Source organism: Somniosus microcephalus, chromosome 31, assembly GCF_052327205.1.
Source record: "Somniosus microcephalus isolate GS21.2 chromosome 31, FLI_Smic_1.0, whole genome shotgun sequence".
NCBI classification, from domain to species: Eukaryota; Metazoa; Chordata; class Chondrichthyes; order Squaliformes; family Somniosidae; genus Somniosus; species Somniosus microcephalus.
In genome coordinates this window covers 22,651,837-22,673,179 of record NC_141017.1, presented here as the reverse complement: position 1 = coordinate 22,673,179, position 21,343 = coordinate 22,651,837, and the positions used below count along the sequence as shown (strand labels likewise).

The 21,343-nt window shown below is 53.1% G+C and overlaps 1 protein-coding gene across 1 annotated transcript; it reads right to left on the bottom strand.

The window, feature by feature from the left end:
- Nucleotides 1–229: 229 nt before the first annotated feature.
- LOC147097636 (regulator of G protein signaling 8-like) lies at nt 230–13,034 on the bottom strand. Its single transcript, XM_085971622.1, has 4 exons — nt 12,779–13,034; nt 9,873–9,934; nt 1,752–1,918; nt 230–1,004 (listed from the first exon to the last, which is right to left on the bottom strand). Exons 1-4 carry the CDS (start codon nt 12,820–12,822, stop codon nt 837–839), a joined length of 441 nt encoding a protein of 146 aa, XP_085827748.1. The 5' UTR covers nt 12,823–13,034; the 3' UTR covers nt 230–836.
- Between the last annotated feature and the right edge of the window lie 8,309 nt (nt 13,035–21,343).

Below are 21,343 nucleotides of genomic sequence, written 5' to 3'. Positions count from 1 at the left end.
TTTCTTGATTTTTTAAATTTTTGTTTGTTAAAAATAGCCTCGGTAGATAACCCTCTCCGTCATCCGGACTTATGAATGAAACAGCACCATTCCGGTCCCATCGGTGCCGGATACCAAAGAGTTTCCTGTAATTTGTTTTGGAGCCTCTTCAACGGGCCGGGCGGCCCATTCAATGTACCGCGCATGTGCGGTGACGTAATAAAGACTCACTACGCACTTGGTTGTACATAAAGCAAGGCTTTAATCGACTTGTAACAAAACATGGAGGTCTAGTTAGTAGTCACTAGCTTCCTGTTTCCAGACTGTCTCTGGCCAAGCTGGGCCCGCGCCCTAGTATTTATACTCCTCGGGCGGCGCCCTCAGCTGGCCGTTCAGTAGTACTTCCTTGTAGAAGTTGCGATTTATGACATGCGGTTTTCAATTTAAAAGCCGGTTGCGCGGGACATTTAGAGACTGTGCAGCTTAAAGGAAACGTTGTTCCTCACCCAAGGACCACGAGTCTTTAATATCTATTCCCCTCTGCCCCACCCCCCAGACTATCTCCCCACCTGCCTTGAAGACTGTAACTGTCGCTGGGCTATATCTCCAGGACATTGTCCTGTTGTCGCAGCTGTAATCTTCACTGCTCACTAATACCAGATAAAAATGAGTTCAAACAAAGTCACTCATCAGCCCATTGACTCTTCTTAGTCAGTTGACCAGCTGAGGGCCCGAGCCTGAGGAATCAAAGCTCCAATCCCCAGGTAACCAGAAGCTGGGCCGGTGATACTCTGTGCGACGGTCTCAAGAACGCTTTGTGATTCCTCTTCTTTTCTCGGTCCTGTATCTTCCTCCCTCTAACTCTGCTTGAACAAGCCTAGGTAGAACTGGGGCTTCAGGAAGCGAGGGAAGGAGTCGTTCTCCATCAGGCCGTGGACCCTTTTTAGGGCCGGGTCGAAGCAGGAGTGGCTCGGGTTGGTCATGTTCTTGTGGACGCTCACTCTGCTGTGGGAGTCGAGATTCACCTGAAAAGAATGAAAGTAAACAATCAGTGTTTCGCTCACCAGTTTTTTCCCCCGCACCACCCTCCCATCGAAGCTGTTGGCTCCTTGTTGAGGTACAATGTCTCCAGCCCCTGTCTAGAGAAGATGTTGACTCATTTAGCTGAGGTACAGGTCACCCTGTGCAACCCTTCCCTGCCCCCCACCCCAATCTCCTCTGAGCGACCTCCCCCTCACCCTCCGACCCCTCACCCCATCCGACCCCTTCAACCCCCTCCGACCCTCCCCCTCACCCTCCGACCCCTCACCCCATCCGATCCCTTCAACCCCCTCCGACCCTCCCCCTCACCCTCCGACCCCTCACCCCATCCGACCCCTTCAACCCCCTCCGACCCTCCCCCTCCCCCTCTGACCCCTCACCCCATCCGATCCCTTCAACCCCCTCCGACCCTCCCTCTCAACTTCCGACCCCTCACCCCATCTGACCCCTTCAACCCCCTCCGACCCTCCCCCTCACCCTCGGACCCCCTCACCCCCTCCGACCCTTCCCAGCCCCCGCCGAACCCTCAAACCCTCCGATACCCCCTCCAACACTCCTCCTCCTCCTCCGGCCCTCCCCAGCCCCTTCCGACACCCACAGGTCCCTCCAGCGCCCCCTCCCCCTCCAACCGCCCGCCCCTTGACCCCCTCCGAGCACCCGGTTCCTCGACTCTCGGCGGAGCGAGAAAAGAAAGCCTCGACAACAGTCGGAAGCGGGAAAGGAAAACCTGCCTCCTTCGGGGCCTGGGCATTGACGAATTCATCGTAGATCTTCTGGGCCTTGAGCGTGAGCTTGGGGCCGGTCTTCGTGTTCTTGTACTCCTCACAGGCGAGCCAGAAGTCGATGTTCTCCTCGCTGAACTCGGAGCGCAGGAACGCGCAGAACGCAGCCACACCCCCTGAAAGTGCACAAAGGCAATTGGTCTTTGCTTCTCTGTGGTAAACCACGTTCACTATCGTTAGCACTGTTCACCACTGTTCGTTATAACTGTATCACTGACCACTATTGTATCACGGTACGAGGTCGCCTCTTGCCACACTGCTATACCTGGGATGACCACTGCCGACTCCGCCTTGGCTCCACCCACCAGGCCAGGTATAAAGGTGAGCGACTGGCTGGTATTCCTCCTGCTTGGATCGGATCACCCACGAGAGTGGGCTGTTATTTAGTCAATAAAAACCTTCAGTCACCTTCGTAACTCTTCGCCTTTTATTGGAGGAATTGATAGGTATATCAATTTTATTGACTAAATTTAATGATGTCCGACAACGAGTCACAACCGGCGGAGGAGCCACCAGCGCAGCTCCCAGGAGCACAGCCACACCAGCCAGCTTGGCTGCGAGCCCTCAGACCGCCGTACCTGGACCTGAACCCACGAGCAGCAAACTCAGCCGCAGACTTTAAACACTGGCTGGTCTGCTTCGAATCATACCTGAGAGAATCCAGCGTCCCTCAGGCATCCAAACTAAGTGTCCTGCAGGCACAACTGAGCCCGAGAGTATACACTCTCATCGAGGACATGACTACCTACGAGACCGCCATCAACCTGCTGAAACAGAAGTACCGGACCCCGGTAAACTACATGTACGCTAGGCACCTCCTAAGATCACGGCCGCAACAGCCAGGAGAATCAGTAGCCGAATTCTCACAGGCGCTATATGCACTCGCCAGGAACTGTGACTTTAAATCGGTGTCGGCAGCCGAAAATACTGAAGATAATATCCGCGACGCATTCCTGAAAGGCCTACGGTCCGAGTACTCACGGCAAAGACTGCTGGAAGCTAAAGACCTCAGCATGGAAAAAGCTGAAGCCCTCGCTATCTCCCTGGAAGTGGCCCACCAAGATCAGGAAGCATTCACCAGGTACTGCTCGCGACCCTGGGACTCGGGCCCGACCCCTACCACAGCACCCTTCCCAGCGCCGCCCCCGGGACCTACCTCTGCGTCGGCGTCCCGGACCCGACCGGCCCCGCCACCCCCGGCACCGGCCCCGACATCGGGCATCCGCGATCGGGCCGCCGGCTGTTTTTTTTGTGGCCAGGAGAAGCACCCGAGGTCGCGCTGCCCAGCCAAGAACTCCATATGTAGAACCTGCCTGAAGAAAGGCCACTTCTCCAAGGCCTGCAGGAGCGGATCCTCAGAGGCCAGCAGTGCCGCATGCGAACTATGGGGGCGGCCATCTTCGTTTAGGGCAACTGAGGCCAGCATCCCCACACATGAGTCATGGGGGCGGCCATCTTTGTTTAGGGCAACTGAGGCCAGCATCCCCACACATGAGTCATGGGGGCGGCCATCTTTGATTAAGGCAACCGACCCCAATAGTGCCTCATGGGGCCCTACCTCGTGGGAGACGCCATTTTACTCACCACGCCCGACCGCCTCGCCCGCAGATGACAACGACTCGCTCAGCTACACACTAGCTTCCGTCACCCTGGACCAAGCCCGCCCGCACCATCTGTCCAAGTCAATGATGGACATCAAAGTGAACGGCCACGCCACGACCTGCCTGTTCGACAGCGGAAGCACGGAGAGCTTCATCCACCCAGACACGGTGAGCCACTACTCCCTCTCTGTCCTACCAACGCGCAGCCGAATCTCGATGGCATCGAGGTCCCACGCCACGGACATCAGCGGCTACTGTGTCGTGACCCTGTCGGTTAAGGGCACGGAGTATAAAAACTTTAAACTCCTCGTCCTCCCCCATCTCTGCGCTGCCGTCCTACTAGGGCTGGACTTCCAATCCCACCTCCAAAGCGTAACCCTAGCATACGGTGGACCCCTCCCCCCACTCACAGTCAACAACCAGCAAACGTTAAACCGCCCACCGCGTAACACCTGCAGCCTCTCCACCCTCAAGGTCCCGCCACCCTCTCTGTTTGCTAACCTTACCCCTGACTGCAAACCCGTCGCTACCAAAAGCAGGCGGTATAGCGCCGGGGACAGAGCCTTCATTAGCTCTGAGGTGCGGCGCCTCCTGAAAGAGGGCATTATCGAGGGGAGCAGCAGCCCCTGGCGTGCCCAGGTCGTAGTCGTAAAGACCGGCGATAAAAACCGCCTGGTCATCGACTACAGCCAGACCATAAACAGATATACCCAGCTGGACGCATACCCCCTCCCCCGCATATCTGACATGGTCAATCAGATTGCACAGTATAAAGTATTCTCGACCATCGACCTGAAGTCGGCCTACCACCAACTCCCTATCCACCCTGAGGACCGCCAGTATACCGCCTTCGAGGCGAATGGGCGCCTATACCACTTCCTTAGGGTCCCCTTCGGTGTCACTAATGGGGTCTCGGTCTTCCAAAGGGAGATGGACCAGATGGTTGACCAGAACGAACTGCAGGCTACATTCCCCTACCTAGATAACGTCACTATCTGCGGCCGCGACCAGCAGGAACATGACGCGAATCTGGAGAAATTCCTCCGTACGGCCCAACGGCTGAACCTCACCTACAATAAGGAGAAATGCGTGTTTAACACCACGCGCCTTGCCATCCTCGGCTGCGTAGTGGAGAACGGAATCATCGGCCCCGACCCAGAAAGAATGCGCCCCCTCATGGAGCTACCCCTCCCCCACTGCCCTAAAGCACTTAGGAGAACCCTGGGGCTTTTCGCCTACTATGCCCAATGGGTACCCAATTACGCGGACAAAGCCAGACCCCTCCTGAAAGCCACTTCCTTCCCCCTCACGGAGGAGGCGTGCGCGGCCTTCTCCCTCATTAAGGGAGACATAGCCAAGGCCACGATGCACGCAGTGGACGAGTCCATCCCCTTTCAGGTGGAGAGCGACGCCTCCGACTTCGCCTTAGCCGCCACCCTAAACCAGGAGGGGAGGCCAGTGGCCTTCTTCTCAAGGACCCTACAGGGCCCCGAGATCCGACATTCGTCGGTCGAGAAAGAGGCCCAGGCGATCGTGGAGGCAGTACGGCGCTGGAGGCACTACCTGGCAGGCAAACGATTTACCCTCCTCACCGACCAGCGTTCGGTGGCTTTCATGTTTAATAACAAGCTGAAGGGCAAAATCAAGAATGACAAGATTTTGAGATGGAGAATCGAGCTCTCCACCTACGATTATGAGATCTTGTACCGGCCAGGCAAGCTGAACGAATCCCCTGATGCCCTTTCACGAATGACATGCGCCAGCGCGCATATCGATAGGCTTCAGACCCTCCACGACCAGCTCTGCCACCCCGGAGTCACCAGACTCTACCATTTCATTAAGGCCCGCAACCTGACCTACTCCATCGAGGAGGTCAGGACCATGACCAGGAACTGCCAGACCTGTGCGGAGTGCAAACCGCACTTCTATAGGCCGGACCGAGCAAGCCTGATCAAGGCCACCCGCCCCTTCGAGCGCCTGAGCATCGACTTTAAGGGGCCCCTCCCGTCCTCTGACCGTAATGTGTACTTCCTCAACATCGTTGATGAGTACTCCCGTTTCCCCTTTGCCTTCCCCTGCCCCGACATGACCAGTAGCACGGTCATTAAGTGCCTGAATGCCCTCTTCGCCTTGTTCGGGTTCCCGAACTATATACACAGCGACCGGGGCTCCTCCTTCATGAGCGAGGAACTCCGGCAATTCCTCCTAGAGAGAGGTATTGCAGCAAGCAGGACCACCAGCTACAACCCCAGAGGTAACGGTCAGGTGGAAAGAGAGAACGCGACGGTATGGAAGGCCGTCCTCTTAGCCTTAAAGTCTAAGGGCCTCCCAACCTCCCGCTGGCAAGAAGTCCTCCCGACAGCGCTGCACTCCATCCGGTCATTACTTTGCACGGCCACTAACACCACCCCCCATGAACGAATGTTCGTTTTCCCCAGGAAGTCGACTACGGGAACCACTCTACCAACCTGGCTGACCGCCCCGGGGCCGGTCTGGCTGCGGAAACACGTGAGGACCCATAAAACGGACCCCCTGGTCGAGAGGGTGAACCTCCTGCACGCCAACCCCCAGTACGCCTACGTGGCGTACCCAGACGGGCGGGAGGACACTGTCTCCCTACGAGACCTCGCACCCTCAGCCGATCCGGAAACACCGCCACCACCCCCCCCAACCTCAGTCCAGGTAGACGGCATGCCGGAACCCCACGAGCCCTCGCCGACCACGCAAACACCAGCATCAACACCGGATAAGGCACCAGCACCGGATAAGGCAACACCACCGCTGCGGCGATCGGAGAGGCTTACGAAGCCTCCGGACAGACTGACCTACCAGAATTGGTAGTACACTTCACCCCGCCGGACTTAATTCTAAACAAGGGGTGAATGTGGTAAACCACGTTCACTATCGTTAGCACTGTTCACCACTGTTCGTTATAACTGTATCACTGACCACTATTGTATCACGGTACGAGGTCGCCTCTTGCCACACTGCTATACCTGGGATGACCACTGCCGACTCCGCCTTGGCTCCACCCACCAGGCCAGGTATAAAGGTGAGCGACTGGCTGGTATTCCTCCTGCTTGGATCGGATCACCCACGAGAGTGGGCTGTTATTTAGTCAATAAAAACCTTCAGTCACCTTCGTAACTCTTCGCCTTTTATTGGAGGAATTGATAGGTATATCATTCTCCATGAAGGGTTCGTCCATTCCGACCCTCGAGGACTGCAGGCCTGCTACGCACCATGGTGCACGCGCCCTCATTGCAGTGTTACTGCGGTACACACCCCTACGGTCCCAGTACAGTCCCTCGTTACAATCTACACACACCCCCACCCCAGGCACTGCACACATTCCCTTGTGTTGTGTGTACTTTTGATTTTGGGTCCCTTCAATCTCCTCCCATCATCTCCTCTAATTCAACCACATCTCACATCTACACAGCGCTAGGGTCGCCAGCCCTCCAGGACTGCCCTGGAGCCTCCAGGAATTGACGACTATTCTCCAGGACACGGCCGCGAGCAAACCCTGGAGACCCTGGTAACCCTACAGCGAGGGGAAGGGCCTCTGGGAAAGTAGGCCCAAGGTGGCTGAAGACTCTCCAGCAGCAGCAGCCGAAGGCAAAGGGAGAGGTTCACAGGAGCCCCGAGGATGGACACTGGCCGTGATGTCGGGCTGGAGCAGGGAATGGTGGCACCAAGCGATCGAAGGGCATCCCATAATAAAACTCACTACTCACTTGGTTTGAGTATAAAGCAAGGCTTTAATCAACTTGTTTCAGAACATGGAGGTCTAGTTGTACTTCACTAGTTCCCTGTCTTACAAAATGTCCCTGGCAAGCTGGGCCCACGCCCGAGCATTTATACTCCTTGGACGGCGCCACCAGCTGGTCGTCCAGTGTTATTTCATAGGTAGTTTCTCGATGATGAGATTTATGACAGGGTTTGTACCCGGATTTTGAATTCTAGGTGCTGGGCAGCTGGAAGCAAGTGTTGGTTGGTGAGCAGGGGGAGGGGATGGGATGGTTTCCAGTGTACCGAGGGTGGGGCTCGGGGGGCTGGTGAGGAGAGGCCATAACTGGCTGTAACAGGAGCCTGGGTACGGGTCTCGGGGTGGGTGGGGTGAGGTGAGATGGCGGAATGTGACTGGTGCACGGTCCCACCGACGCTGCCAGCTCTCCCGTGTCTCATCCGCGTTCTCAGTCTCCATTACTAGACCCAGAGTGCTGGCGGGCTATTCCACTGCAGGAACTTTCACAGCTGAGTCTAGTCCTTTTGCTGTTTGACACTGACTCACAATACTCCCTGACTACTGGTCAGTGATTGGAAACCCCTTTCCCCCTCTGAGCCCTGAGATCAGCCAACTCAATACAGACCAGGAGCCTCTGTGACAAAGGTCGTCCCACAGTATGGGATGAGGAGGAGAGCCCAGCAACAGTCCTTTTGGTAACAAGAAAGATTTGCCTTTATATAGCCCCTTGCACGACCTCAGGATGTCCAAAGCACTTGATGGCCAATGAAGTACTCGTTGGAGTGTAGTCGCTGTTGTAATGTAGGAAACGCGGCAGCCAGTTTGTGCACAGCAAGCTCCCACAAACAGCAATGTGATAATGACCAGATCATATGTTTTAGTGATGTTGGTTGAGGGACAAATATTGGCCCCAGGACACCCGGGAGAACTCCTCTGCTCTTCTTCAAATAGTGCAATGGGATCTTTTACGTCCACCTGTTTTTAAACGGGGCCTCGGTTTATCATCTCATTCTAAAGACGGCACCTCCGACAGTGCAGCACTCCCTCAGTCTCTTAGGCAGTCCCTCGGAACCGAGGATGACTTGCTTCCACATTAAAAATGAGTTCTCAGGTGACTGATGAGTCCAATGCGAGACCTACAGCCTCTGTCACAGGTGGGGCAGACGGTGGTTGAAGGGGCAGGTGGGTGGGGTGCTTGGGTTGACGTGCGCTCCTTCTGCTGCTTGCGCTTGCTCCCGGCGAAGAGACTCGAGATGTTTGGCGCCTTCCCGGATGCTTCTCCTCCACTTTGTGCGGTCTTGGGCCAGGGATTCCCAGGTGTCGGTGGGGATGTTGCACTTTTTCAAGGAGGCTTTGAGGGTGTCCTTGAAGCGTTTCCTCTGCCCACCTGGGGCTCTCTTGCCGTGTCGGAGCTCCGAGTAGAATGCTTGTTTTGGGAGTCTCGTATCGGGCATGCGGACGATGTGACCCATCCATTGGAGCTGATCGAGCGTGGTCAAAGCTTCGATGCTGGGGATGTTGGTCTGAGCGAGAACACTGACATTGGTGCGTCTATTCTGCCAATGGATTTGCAGGATCTTGCGGAGGCAGCGTTGGTGGTACCTCTCCGGTGCTTTGAGGTGCTGCACTGAAGTGTCAGCCTGGATTTTGTGCTTAAGTCTCTGGAGTGGGACCTGAACCCACAACGTTCTTCACTCAGTGGCGAGAGTGCTACCCACTGAGCTATGGCAGACAGCTAAGAAGGCAGTGATTCAATACACGGTTGCCAGAAATGATTTTTTGGGTGGTGGGGGGAGGTGGTGAAAGTTTAACAGTCCAGCGATTCTTGGAAAGAAAATAAGTTGGACTTGCGGTGAGATTTATGACCTGGGGACATGCTGGTAATGAGTGCCACATGCAGACTTTCTGCACAGTCTCAAGGTCGGGGGGGGTTGGGTGGAGTTCTGTAAACAAACTGAAGCAGAGACGTGTTTGGAGGCACGGACTGGAGAGAGGGGGGATCCGAGCCCACCCTTGGAACACCACCATCTACAGCTGTGAGCCTTGCCTCCTGCCTGTTAACCCTTAGGAGCACGCTGTCTGCACCCAGTCTGGGACTATAGCTCCCCTCCCCCGTGTCTGTCTGGGTCCAGTCTGGGACTATAGCTCCCCTCCCCCGTGTCTGTCTGGGTCCAGTCTGGGACTATAGCTCCCCTCCCCCGTGTCTGTCTGGGTCCAGTCTGGGACTATAGCTCCCCTCCCCCGTGTCTGTCTGCACCCAGTCTGGGATTATAGCTCCCCTCCCCCGTGTCTGTCTGGGTCCAGTCTGGGACTATAGCTCCCCTCCCCCATGTCTGTCTGCACCCAGTCTGGGCCTACAGCTCCCCTCCCCCGTGTCTGTCTGGGTCCAGTCTGGGACTATAGCTCCCCTCCCCCGTGTCTGTCTGCACCCAGTCTGGGATTATAGCTCCCCTCCCCCGTGTCTGTCTGGGTCCAGTCTGGGACTATAGCTCCCCTCCCCCATGTCTGTCTGCACCCAGTCTGGGCCTACAGCTCCCCTCCCCCATGCCTGTCTGCACCCAGTCTGGGTCTACAGCTCCCCTCCCCCGTGTCTGACTGCACTCAGTCTGGGACTGAGCAACAGTCAGCGCGCTGCAGTGTACTTCACCGCGTGTGAGGATGTTTCTGGGAGACACTATCAGGCGCTATATGACAGCCAGCCTGTCGTCCTCTCACACTTACGTTTATGCTCCAGCAGTTTGTCCAGCGATTCTCCCCATTTAACAGCTTCGTCTGAGTGGGTTCTAGAACAGAAATGAGCCCAGATTCACTTATCTAAAATACCAACAACCCCGACTCGCTTTAATATTGCGACTTTAAAATAGTAAAACTTCCCGCGGCGTTTCACAGGAACGTAAACAGACAACAATTGACACCGATCCAAAGGAGGAGACATTCGGACAGGTGACCAACAACTTGTCGGGGCTGCAGATCGTTGGGGGCATGGCTACAGTCGATGGGGGCGTGGCTGCAGTCGGTGGGGGCGAGGCTGCAGTCAGTGGGGGCGTGGCTACAGTTAGTTGGGGGCATGGCTACAGTCGGTTGGGGCGTGGCTACAGTCAGTTGCAGCGTGGCTACAGTCAGTTGCGGCGTGGCTAAAGTCGGTGGGGGTGTGGCTACAGTTGGTTGGGGGCGTGGCTACAGTTGGTTGGGGGCATGGCTACAGCCAGTTGGGGGCATAGCTCTCATCAGTTGGGGCGTGGCTACAGTCAGTGGGGGTGTGGCTACAGTCAGTTGGGGGCGTAGCTCTCGTCAGTTGGGGTGTGGCTACAGTCGGTGGGGGTGTGGCTACAGTCAGTTGGGGCGTGTCTACAGTTGGTTGGAGGCATGGCTACAGTCATTTGGGGCGTGGCTACAGTCATTTGAGGGTGTGGCTACAATCAGTTGGAGGTGTGGCTATAGCCAGTTGTGGGTGTGGCTACAGTCGGTTGGGGGGCATGGCTATAGCCGGTTGTGGGCATGGCTACAGTCGGGGCGTGGCTACAGTCAGTTGGGGGCGTGGCAACAGTCAGTTGGGGGCGTGGCTACAGTTGGTTGAGGGTGTGGCTGTAGTTGGTGGGGGCGTGGCCACAGTCAGTTGGGGGCGTGGCTACAGTAGGTTGGGGGCGTGGCTACAGTCGGTTGGGGCGGGGCTACAGTCAGCTGGAGGCATGGCTATAGTCGGTTGGGGCATGGCTACAGTCGCTCTGCTCTATTGCTCCTGGTCTCTGACAGTTATCTGAGTTTACATCATGATCCAGAGGGAAAGTACAGATCGATTCTTCTCGGTTTTGTACATTGGACTTTCACTGTCGGCTAGGCCAAGGCAGCAGCAGGGCACTCAGTCGGCCTCAGTGCCTCTGAGTCAGAAGGTTGTGGGTTCAGCTCCCCACTCCAGAGACTTGAGCCCATAATCTAGGCTGACATTCCCAGTACAGTGCTGAGGGAGTGCCGCACTGTCGAAGGTGCCGTCTTTCAGATGAGACGTTAAACCAACGACCCAACTCCCCTCTCAGGTGGACATAAAAGGTCCCATGACACTATTTCGAAGAAGAGCAGGGGAGTTATCCCCAGTGCCCTGGCCCAATATTTATTCCACAATCAACATCTAAAACAGATTATCTAGTCATCATCACATTGTTGTTTGTGGGAGCTTGCTGTGCGCAAATTGTCTGCCATGTTTCCTACATTGCAACAGTGACTACACTTCAAAAAAGTACTTCATTTGTGATGTCCTGAGGTCATGAAAGGCGCTATAGAAATGCAAGTCTTTCTTTCTTTCTTTCCACTGGGCTAAGAAGGGGTTAATTCAGTGAGAGTTCCCACTCTCGCTCACTGTCCTGGTCCACCCTTGCTCTGGAAGCCCCTCCAATTATCTGCCCGAACTTGCACCCTTTACTGTGTCTTTCCCTCACTCGCCCATTTCGCCTTCAGTCATTACGATCTTTCACTCGGGAACTCTTTCCCTAAACCCATTCCTCTTGCTGTCTCTCTCCCCGCCTTCAGAAATCTCCACCAAACCAACCTGTTTGACCTCAGCTTTGGCCAACTCTCCTCATCCTGCTCAGTGTCAGTTCCCTCCCTCTTGCCCTTTGCAAATCTCCTTAGGACATTCCGCTATACGTGCAAGTTGTTGTTGTGCGTGAGTGAGTGTGGGCCTGTGCATGTGCGCATGTGTGTGTGAGTGTGGGCCTGTGTATGCGTGTGTGCATGTGTGTGTGCGTGTGCGTGTGCATGTGCATGTGTGTGTGTGCATGTGCGTGCGTGTGTGTGTGCGTGCGCGTGTGTGTGCAAGTGCATTTGTGTGCATGTGTGTGTGCATGTGCATTTGTGTGTGTGTGCATGTGTGCATGTGTGCATGTGTGTGTGCATGTGTGTGAATGTGTGTGTGCATGTGCGTGTGTGTGTGTGTGCGTGTGCGTGTGTGTGTGCGCGTGTGCGTGTGTGTGCATGTGTGTGTGTGCATGTGTGTGTGCGCGTGTGCATGTGCGTTTGTGTGCGTGTGTGTGTGTGTGTGCGTGTGTGTGTGCGCGTGTGCATGTGCGTTTGTGTGCGTGTGTGTGTGCGTTTGTGTGCACATGTGTGTGTGCGCATGTGCGTGTGCACGTGTGTGCGTGTGAGATGCCTGTGTGTGTGTGTGTGTGCGTGCGTGTGTGCGCGTGTGTGTGTGTGTGTGCATGTGTGTGTGTGCATGTGTGTGTGCGCGCGCGTGTGTGCGTGTGTGTGTGTGCGCGTGTGTGCGTGTGTGTGCGTGTGTGTGTGCGTGTGTGCGTATGTATGGTGTGTGTGTGTACGTGTGTGTGCGAGTGTGCGTGTGTATGTTGCGTGAGTGCTTGGGTGTGGGTGTGCACATTATATGTGAGTGTGTACGCGCGAGTGTGTGCATTTGTCTGTGTGAACAGGATCAAGCTCAGTTGTGATGCCCTCCACGGTTGAATGCCATGCTAACACTGTCCAGCCTGATACGAATGAAGAATGGCCGCCCGCTTGCGTTACTGGAGAGAGTGACTCCAGTGGGAACACGTGCCTGCAGGAGAGGAAATCTGGACTGAATAAAGGGCCCCCTGCCGCTCAGTCAGTCCTCTCCGCACTAGCGAGGTGCTCCCTACCTGCCCAGACATGTGGCCGGCAGTGCAGCAAGCCCTTTGCACATCTCCGATCTGTTGCTCGATCAAATCCCAAAGCCTTCATCAGGTTCCTGTTCCTGTTGCTGCCGCTCCCGCTCGCTCCCTCTGTCCCGAGCTGGGCCCCTGTGATTCTCCTCTCAGCTACTTCCTGCACAGAAGCCCGTTTAAACAAATGTCCTTCACTCGTGAGAGAGCTGAGCTAGCGCACTGCCCAATCGCTGGGCCCCAGATAATGAACGCAGCTTCGGGACTGATGTCATTCTCAGGCCGTCAGTCGGGAAACGCATTTGTTTTCAGTCAAGGCCAATCCCATGTGCGTATGTGCCGTCATTCCAAGACCTTTTTTTTTTTGCCTGATTATTACTAATTGTTTACAGCTACGAATGGTTTTAGTGCCTGAAGCACATTTAACTGTTTCAGCCGAACCCAAAGCTGCCGAATGCAGCGATCAGCACGGAGCGGGAATGGGAGCAGGAACTCAGGCCCACGATCGACTCCTGCCCGTCCTGCAACATTTCAGCCACGGGAACACTCAGAAATCACAGTTAAAACAGCGAGAACTTGCATTCATCACAGCGAATTACATCGAATGTATGGCACAGAGAGAGGCCGTTCGGCCCAACTGGTCCATGCCGGTGTTTATGCTCCACACCAGCCTCCTCCCACTGGATTTAATTCATCCCACCCCATCAGCATGTCCTACTATTCCTTTCTCCCTCATGTACTTTGTTGTGGGGTATTTTAAACCAACACTCGACACCAGGTTTTAGATCGATCGTCAAGTTGTCTTTATTGCACCGGTGGGGAAACAGTCTGCACTGTCTTAGCCAGACTTTTCCAAATTGGTACAGCAAACACTACATTCTTATACATTACGACACATATGTCCAGCTCATTCAAAATTCATTCCTGCCACCTGATTGGACCTTGGCCCGCATGCATCTTCACCGATTGGTTGCCTATGCCGCGTTACATTAAAGTACCGCCTTTATTATCGGAAAAGTATATGTCCGTTATCCCTCAAGCTGTTGTTGCACCTATGACCTTTGTTTATGCCAGATGGGGTCTCATCAACATTGTACTTCTGACTCATTGTCCTCCTTTCCTGCCTCTCTAGGCCTCTTTTACTTCCAACTCATTGTTTTACTTTCCTGTCAGAACAGAACTTATATCCTCTAGGCCTCTTATGGTTCTACGTCCGGCTAGGTTATCTCAACTGCCAGTTCAGCAACTTAGAAAAAGCTTACTACTGCAAAGGCCTATTTGATTATTGTCTTTATTACACCATTCAGTGTGCAGGGGGGCATCTTTTCTGTGGTTTACGGTATTTTACCTTCCTTTACCTGGTTTACGGTAATTTACCTGGTCAAGCAGCTTTTTGCTGCTACACTCTGACCAATCCCAAACAGCGGTTTCAAATCGCTAAACCCACCCTTCCAGTTCTGACTGGAGGAACTTATAATTAATGATATATTAAAATGGACAAAATGGTCTGGATGCGAGAAAATCAAACTTTATTAACTAAATAAACTACACCACACGATCAATGTAAAATTGCTTAACAGGGGAAGGCAGATGGCAAAAATGAGGGATAAATGGCTACAATGTAAGTCTTACAATCTTAGCAATTTCCCTTAAATTACCACCCCTCTAACTCCTTACTAGATTGCCTTGCTGACGAGTCAGAAACCTGCTCACCTGTGGTCCAAAGAGAGAGAAGAGCTCACCTGCTGTCCAAGGGAAATAAGAGAGAGAGTTTCTGAGAAGCTATCTTTATATCCTGTGAGCTCCTGCTGTTTTGGCGCTGAAAAGGTCTGTGTGCAAATTCGCGCCGAAAAGTTCGAATACACAAGAGAAAGGCCCTGATTGGCTGATTCAAACGGGCTATTTCCCAGTGGCCAAACTGCTTCCTTTGTCTGGAATGGGTTTCGAATAAAGCTTGGGGTGGTTTGAATGTGTCTTCATTCTGGGGCCGAAATGTTCCCGCCCACATCCGGAGTTCATTTGGCTAAAACAAAAGGGACCCAACTGCCCTATTGTCTGAGTAATGGGTGATTCAAACCCATTCATTCCTTTTCTTAGTAAATCTCTTCCGTAGTTTAGGTGTGTCTCAATTGTGTGCTGGGCTTTGAATGGAGTTGGATTACTATGTAAACAGAAGCCCCTTTGTCCTGCGGTCACTGAAACTGCAGTCAAGTGGTTTTAATCCCTTATGCAAACATCCTTGTAGTTTCTGTAAACAAACATTGCCTCTGTAGGGAAGGGAAACTCCCTGTTTTTGATTGGCAGAATCTGACTGCCACTGCTTGACCCTCCCACTTTTCACAGACATCAACTAGCTGCTTTCTAAGCCCCATTGTCTCTGCCATGCTTTTCTGACGGCCATTTTTTAAACCCCTTTACAATTTACCAAACTCAAGGGAATAATTTTATTAATAAAAATGTACTGTCTTAAAGTGTGCGAATTTTTCCACAAAGTTCCTCGATTCCGGTGTTGTCCACGTGCTGCTCTGCCAACGAGCTTTTCAATGCAGCCTTTTTCAGTTCTGGGTATGTTTTAAAACATTGTCCAACCCAGAGACAATTTAAATTCCACGCACAGTCTCCGTCCACGATGTGGATTAATATCTCCAGTATCTTCGGGGCTGGGGGATTTTGCAAACCCCTACACGTGAAACGGCCAGCGATGTCAGTTTAACTCTTTCCCCACTGCATACTTATACAGAGACTGCCGGAAACACTCAGCGGCATCTGTGGAGAAAGAGAAACAGAGTTAACATTTCAGGTCAATGACTTGTCAGAACTGGAAACGGTTAGAGATGTAACAGGTTTTAAGCGAGTTCAGAAGCAGGGACAGAGGGGAGAAAGAACAAAAGGGAAGGTCTGTGATAGGATGGCAGGCAGGAGAGATTAAATAAGAACATAAGAACATAAGAAATAGGAGCAGGAGTAGGCCAATCGGCCCCTCGAGCCTGCTCCGCCATTCAATAAGACCATGGCTGATCTGATCCTAACCGCCAATCCACTATCACTGAACCATCTCCTGAATCTAACAGAATTAGACACACGAAATAGGAGCAGGATCAGGCTACACGGCCCCTGGGCCCGCTCCGCTACCCACAGGGCCATGACCGATCCGAACCTAGACTCATGTCCAAATTCCTGCCCGCTCCCCGTAACCCTTAATTCCCTTTACTTCTAGGAAACTGTCTATTTCTGTTTTAAATTTATGTAATGATGTAGCTTCTACAGCTTTCTGGGGCAGCATATTCCATGGACCTACCACCCTCTGAGTGAGGTAGTTCCTCCTCATCTCAGTTTTGAAAGAGCAGCCCCTTATTCTAAGACTATGCCCCCTAGTTCTAGTTTCACCCATCACCGGGAACATCTTCCCCGCATCCACCCGATCCAACCCCTTCACAATCTTATATGTTTCAATAAGATCGCCTCTCATTCTTCTGAACTCCAATGAGTAGAGTCCCAATCTACTCAACCTCTCCTCATATGTCCATCCCCTCATCCCCGGGATTAACCGAGTGAACCTTCTTTGTACTGACTCGAGAGCAAGTATGTCTTTTCTTAAGTATGGACACCAAAACTGTATGCAGTATTCCAGGTGCGGTCTCACCAATACCTTGTACAACTGAAGCAATACCTCCCTATTTTTATATTCTATCCCCCTAGCAATGAAAGCCAACATTCCATTGGCCTTCTTAATCACTTGCTGCACCTGCATACTAACCTTTTGAGTTTCGTGCACCAGGACCCCCAGATCCCTTTGTACTTCAGTACTTTCCAGTTTCTTGCCATTAATTTCTTGCCATGATAAAACGGGTGATAGCACAAAGCAAAAGGGAGATGGTAATGGGACAAGTAAAGAAACAAAAGATGAGTCTAGAAGAGGTGTAAATGGGGATGGCAGAATCATCAACAGCTGCCGTCTGAAAAAATGGGGGCAGAGGTCATGGTCTGAAATTGTTGAACTCGATGTTGAGTCCGGAAGTGTGACCGCTTTGCGGAACACCTCCGCTCAGTCCGTAAGCGTGACCCCGAGCTTCCGCTCCACTCCCACTCTGACCCCTCCGTCCTCGGCCTCTTGCACTGTTCCAACGAAGCTCAACGTAAGCTCGAAGGAACAGCACCTCGCCTTTCGATTAGGCACTTTACAGCCTTCTGGACTCAACATCGAGTTCCAACACCGAGTCCCAAAGCGCTGCCCAGCCAATGAGGTACTTTTTAAGTGTAGTTACGGTTGTAATGTAGGGAAACGTGGTGTCCCATTTGCGCACAGCAAGATCCCCCATAACGGAAATGAGATGTTTCAGTGATGTTGGCTGAGGGAAAAATATAGGCCAGGACATCGGGAGAACTCCCCTTATATAGCGTCTTTAACATATAAAACATCCCTCGGTGCTTCACAGGAGGCGCAATCAGACAAAGTTGGACACGAAGACAAAGAAGGAGATATTAGGACAGGCGACCGATCAGAGAGGTAGTTTTAAAGGAGTATCTTAATGGAAGAGAGCGAGGTAGAGAGGTTTAGGGAGGGAATTCCAGAGCTTAGGGCCCAGGCGGCTGAAGGCACGGCCGCCAATGGTGGGGCGAAGGGAGGGGGGAATGTGCAAGAGGCCAGAATCAGAGAAACTGAGATTTCTGGGAGGGTTGTAGGGCTGGAGGGGGTTAAAGGAAGAGGAAGGGGTGAGGACTTAAAGAGATTTAAACACAAGGAGGAGAAATTGAAATTAGAATCGGTGGCCGGCCACATACCAATGCAGGTCAATGAAGAGCGGGTGATGGGTGAGTGGTGTAATGTATATACCTTTAAGGGAGGAACTACTTTTTACAGCTCATGTATACTGTAGTACCAGCAGTGACCACACCTGTATATAGCACTGAGTAGTAATCTGTACAGGCAGTTCCACTGTGAGCCACGTTGAGTAAACACCTGTTGTACCGTTTCTCCTGCAGTCTGTGTCTTATTATACACAGACACAACAAGTGGGACTTGGTGTGAGTCAGGAAGCGGGTAGCAGAGCTTTGGGTGAAGTGAAGCCTATGGCAGGTGAAGAGCTGAAGATCGGCCAGAGGAGGACAGGGTCAAGTTTAATGGTGATGCCCTCCAGCCATCAGTTCACACATGAAGACTGGACACTTGGATGAAGTAGTGACGGGTGGACAAGTGCATGTGGAGCAGCATCCCAGCAAAAGTCATCACTTTCAGGGGAGTCATCACCAGTCCTAACAGAGTCCACAGAGACTAGAAACACTGAGAAGCAATTTATCAATAATAAGTAAGGCTTGTGTGGAGATTGTGCCTGTCCCACTGCTTCCGACGGTGAATTATTTTTGAAGGGCATTGAGTGTCGTTATGTCGGAGACAGGGCGGGCCATCCTGCCCCCGACCAGCCCCACACACAGCAGCGAGATCAATGCCCAGTTAGAGTGGATTCGGTGAAGGGGGGGGGGGGCGGACATTGGCCGGGGCACCGGGAGACCGTCCTCGCTGGGAATCTCCTCGCGGCCTCTCCCGCCCCGTCGCTGCAACTTCGGAAAAGGCCTGAGAGAAACCCGTTTCCGTGTCAACAAGGATTGCGCCCAACTTCTGCAAAGTTAAGGCATCGGAGCGGGAGAGGCCGCGGACAAATTCCCGGAGCCTGTTTGTTCCCAAACAACAACAACACCACCCTGTATTTATATAGCGCTTGAACGTCCTAAAGCATCCCAGGGTGCTTCACAGGAGCGTTTTCACATAAAATGTGACACCGAGCCACATAAGGAGATAAATGGGCCAGAAATTCGGGTCGGGGGCTTCCCGCGGGTGCAAGCCCCTGACCTGCACTTACCTAGCGCGCCTGCCGTTGTGCTGTGGGCCCGCGTGGGATTCCGATCCTGGGCCTCCTCCAGCTGTCGGCGCGCAGTGCTTGTGTATCCCAGGGGCGCAGTTAGTTCGAAGCGTCCCCTGGGATCACGTGGGCCATGGAGAGCCAATGGGAGCAGGGAATCTGTATTCCTAGATTTGACAGGAAGAGCTGTATAGAGATCGGCCCCAAAACATCACTAAAACTTCAAATAATTTTATTTTTAAACATCACATTTTTAAAATAACTATAAATTACATAAAATAACTATTTTAAACAATAATTTAAATTTTTGAAAAAATTAATTACAGTTTTTAACGGGGCTAAAAATAAACTTACCTTCCTTTAAAGTATTTAAAAATAATAAACCTGTGGAAAAAATGTTTTAATTTTACTTAATTCACCACTTACCTTGTTAAAAGCAGGCCTTGCAACTGCTTTTTAAAAGCGTATCTGCTGGAGACTTCCCCTCCCGGAAAATCCTGGAAAAAAACAGAAGTTCCAGGCGTACGCGCTGCCTCTCCGGCGCACGCATTCGACCTGTGAACCCCTTCCTTCAAGGGAACGAAAGTTCCGGTTTCCAGCGCAGGTGCAGTGCATGCACGAAACCGGCACTTTCATTGGCCCTACGTGTGAATACCCAGCGCATACTCACCCATGGGGACCCGAATTTCTGGATTAGGACAGGTGCCCTAAAGCTTGGTCAAGGAGGTCGGTTTTAAGGAGCGTCTTAAAGGCAAGGAATTCCAGAGCTTGGGGCCCAGGCAACAGAAGGCACGGCTGTCAATGGTTGAGCGATTATAATCAGGGATGCTCAAGAGGGCAGAATTAGAGGAGCGCAGATACCTCGGGAGGGTTGTGGGGCTGAAGGAGATTACAGAGATAGGGAGGGGCGAGGCCATGGAGGGATTTGAAAGCAAGGATGAGAATTTTGAAATTGAGGCGCTGCTTAACCGGGAGCCAATGTAGGTCAGTGAGCACAGGGGTGATGGGCGAACGGGATTTGGTGCGAGTTAGGACACGGGCAGCTGAGTTTTGGATGACCTCAAGTTTATGGAGGGTAGGACATGGGAGGCCAGCCAGGAGTGAGTTGGAATAATCAGGTCAAACAGCGCGACAGGATCTTTAATATCTACCGGATCCTCCGAACAACCAGATCAGGGCTCAGTTTAATGTCTCAGCCAAAGACGGCACTGCCGACAGTGCAGCACTCCCTCAGTACTGCCCCACTGACAGTGCGATGCTCCCTCAGTATTGTCCCTCCGACAGTGCGGCGCTCCCTCAGTACTGCCCCTTTGACAGTGCGGCGCACCCTCAGTACTGCCCCTCTGACAGTACAGCGCTCCCTCAGTACTGACCCCTCCCACAGTGCAGCGCTCCCTCAGTACTGTCCCTCCGACAGTACGGCGCTCCCTCAGTATTGCCCCTCCGACAGTGTGGCGCTCCCTCAATACTGCCCCTCCGACAGTGCGGCACTCCCTCAGTACTGCCCCTCCGACTGTGCAGCGCTCCCTCAGTACTGCCCCTCCGACAGTGCGGCGCTCCCTCAGTACTGCCCCTCCGACAGTGCGGAACTCCCTCAGCACTACCCCTTTGACAGTGCGGTGCTCCCTCAGTACTGCCCCTCCGACAGTGCGGAACTCCCTCAGTACTGCCCCTCTGACAGTGCGGCGCTCCCTCAGTACTGCCCCTCCGACAGTGCGGAACTCCCTCAGTACTACCCCTTTGACAGTGCGGCGCTCCCTCAGTACTGCCCCCCCGACAGTGCGGCGCTCCCTCAGCACTGCCCCTTCGACAGTGCAGCGCTCCCTCAGCACTGCCCCTTTGACAGTGCAGCGCTCCCTCAGTACTGCCCCTTTGACAGTGCGGCACTCCCTCAGTACTGCCCCTCCGATAGTGCAACGCTCCCTCAGCACTGGTGTGTCAGCCTAAATTTTGTGCTCAAGGGTGAGTGAGACAGAGGGAGGGAGGGCGGGAGTGAGAGAGAGGAGGTGAAGATGACAAAGTGAGTGTGAGAGAGTAGGGGAGGGAGAGAATGAGAGAGAGAGGATTAGAGTGAGAGGGGGAGCGAGAGAATGACAGGGAGAGAGAGAGAGTGACAGAGTGAGTGAGAGCGGGTGAAGAGTGGAGGTAAGTGGAGTGCCAGTCAGATGATGAAGAGTCTCATTTCTCACCCAGAGGTGCTGGAAGAGACTCTCCAATTTGGGAGCTGGATTGAGAGCAAACTGCAGCAATCTCAGGGTCTAAGGTCACATGTATTCTGTAGAATTTCGTGGCTAATAGTTTGGAATGTCTGAATGTAATGTCATTTGCGCATTTTGCATCCAACAGCTGTATTTAATAAACATCTGCAGCTGTGTGTGATGAGCCCCACTGATAGGAGTCGACACGAATGGGTTTGGCTGCTGGTGAGCGAAACCCATTCACTCCTAATGCAACGCACTCAGTGTTTGTACCTCCACAGACGGTGGGCACCAGACATCTTTAGTGTATCTCTCTGATTGTTCTTGTTTGTAATACCTCAGAGTTTTGGGTTTAAATCGCGTTATGAAACCTTCTCCAGTCTCGAGTCCTGTTGGATTGTGTTTCCACGTTGCAATGTATTTTTTGTCATAGAGTTTGCCTTGTGTATCAAACTTCAGAATGATACAGCATAGAAGGAGGCCATTCAGCCCATCATGCCCGTGCT

Excerpts from the sequence above, each read along its gene's own strand:
- LOC147097636 (XM_085971622.1), bottom strand. The coding sequence starts at position 12,822 with ATGTGCAAAGGGCTTGCTGCACTGCCGGCCACATGTCTGGGCAG. Across the intron at positions 1,919-9,872 it reads CAAACTGCTGGAGCATAAAC|GGGGTGTGGCTGCGTTCTGC; the intron begins GTAAGTGTGAGA and ends GTGCACTTTCAG. Across the intron at positions 1,005-1,751 it reads ATGCCCAGGCCCCGAAGGAG|GTGAATCTCGACTCCCACAG; the intron begins GCAGGTTTTCCT and ends CATTCTTTTCAG.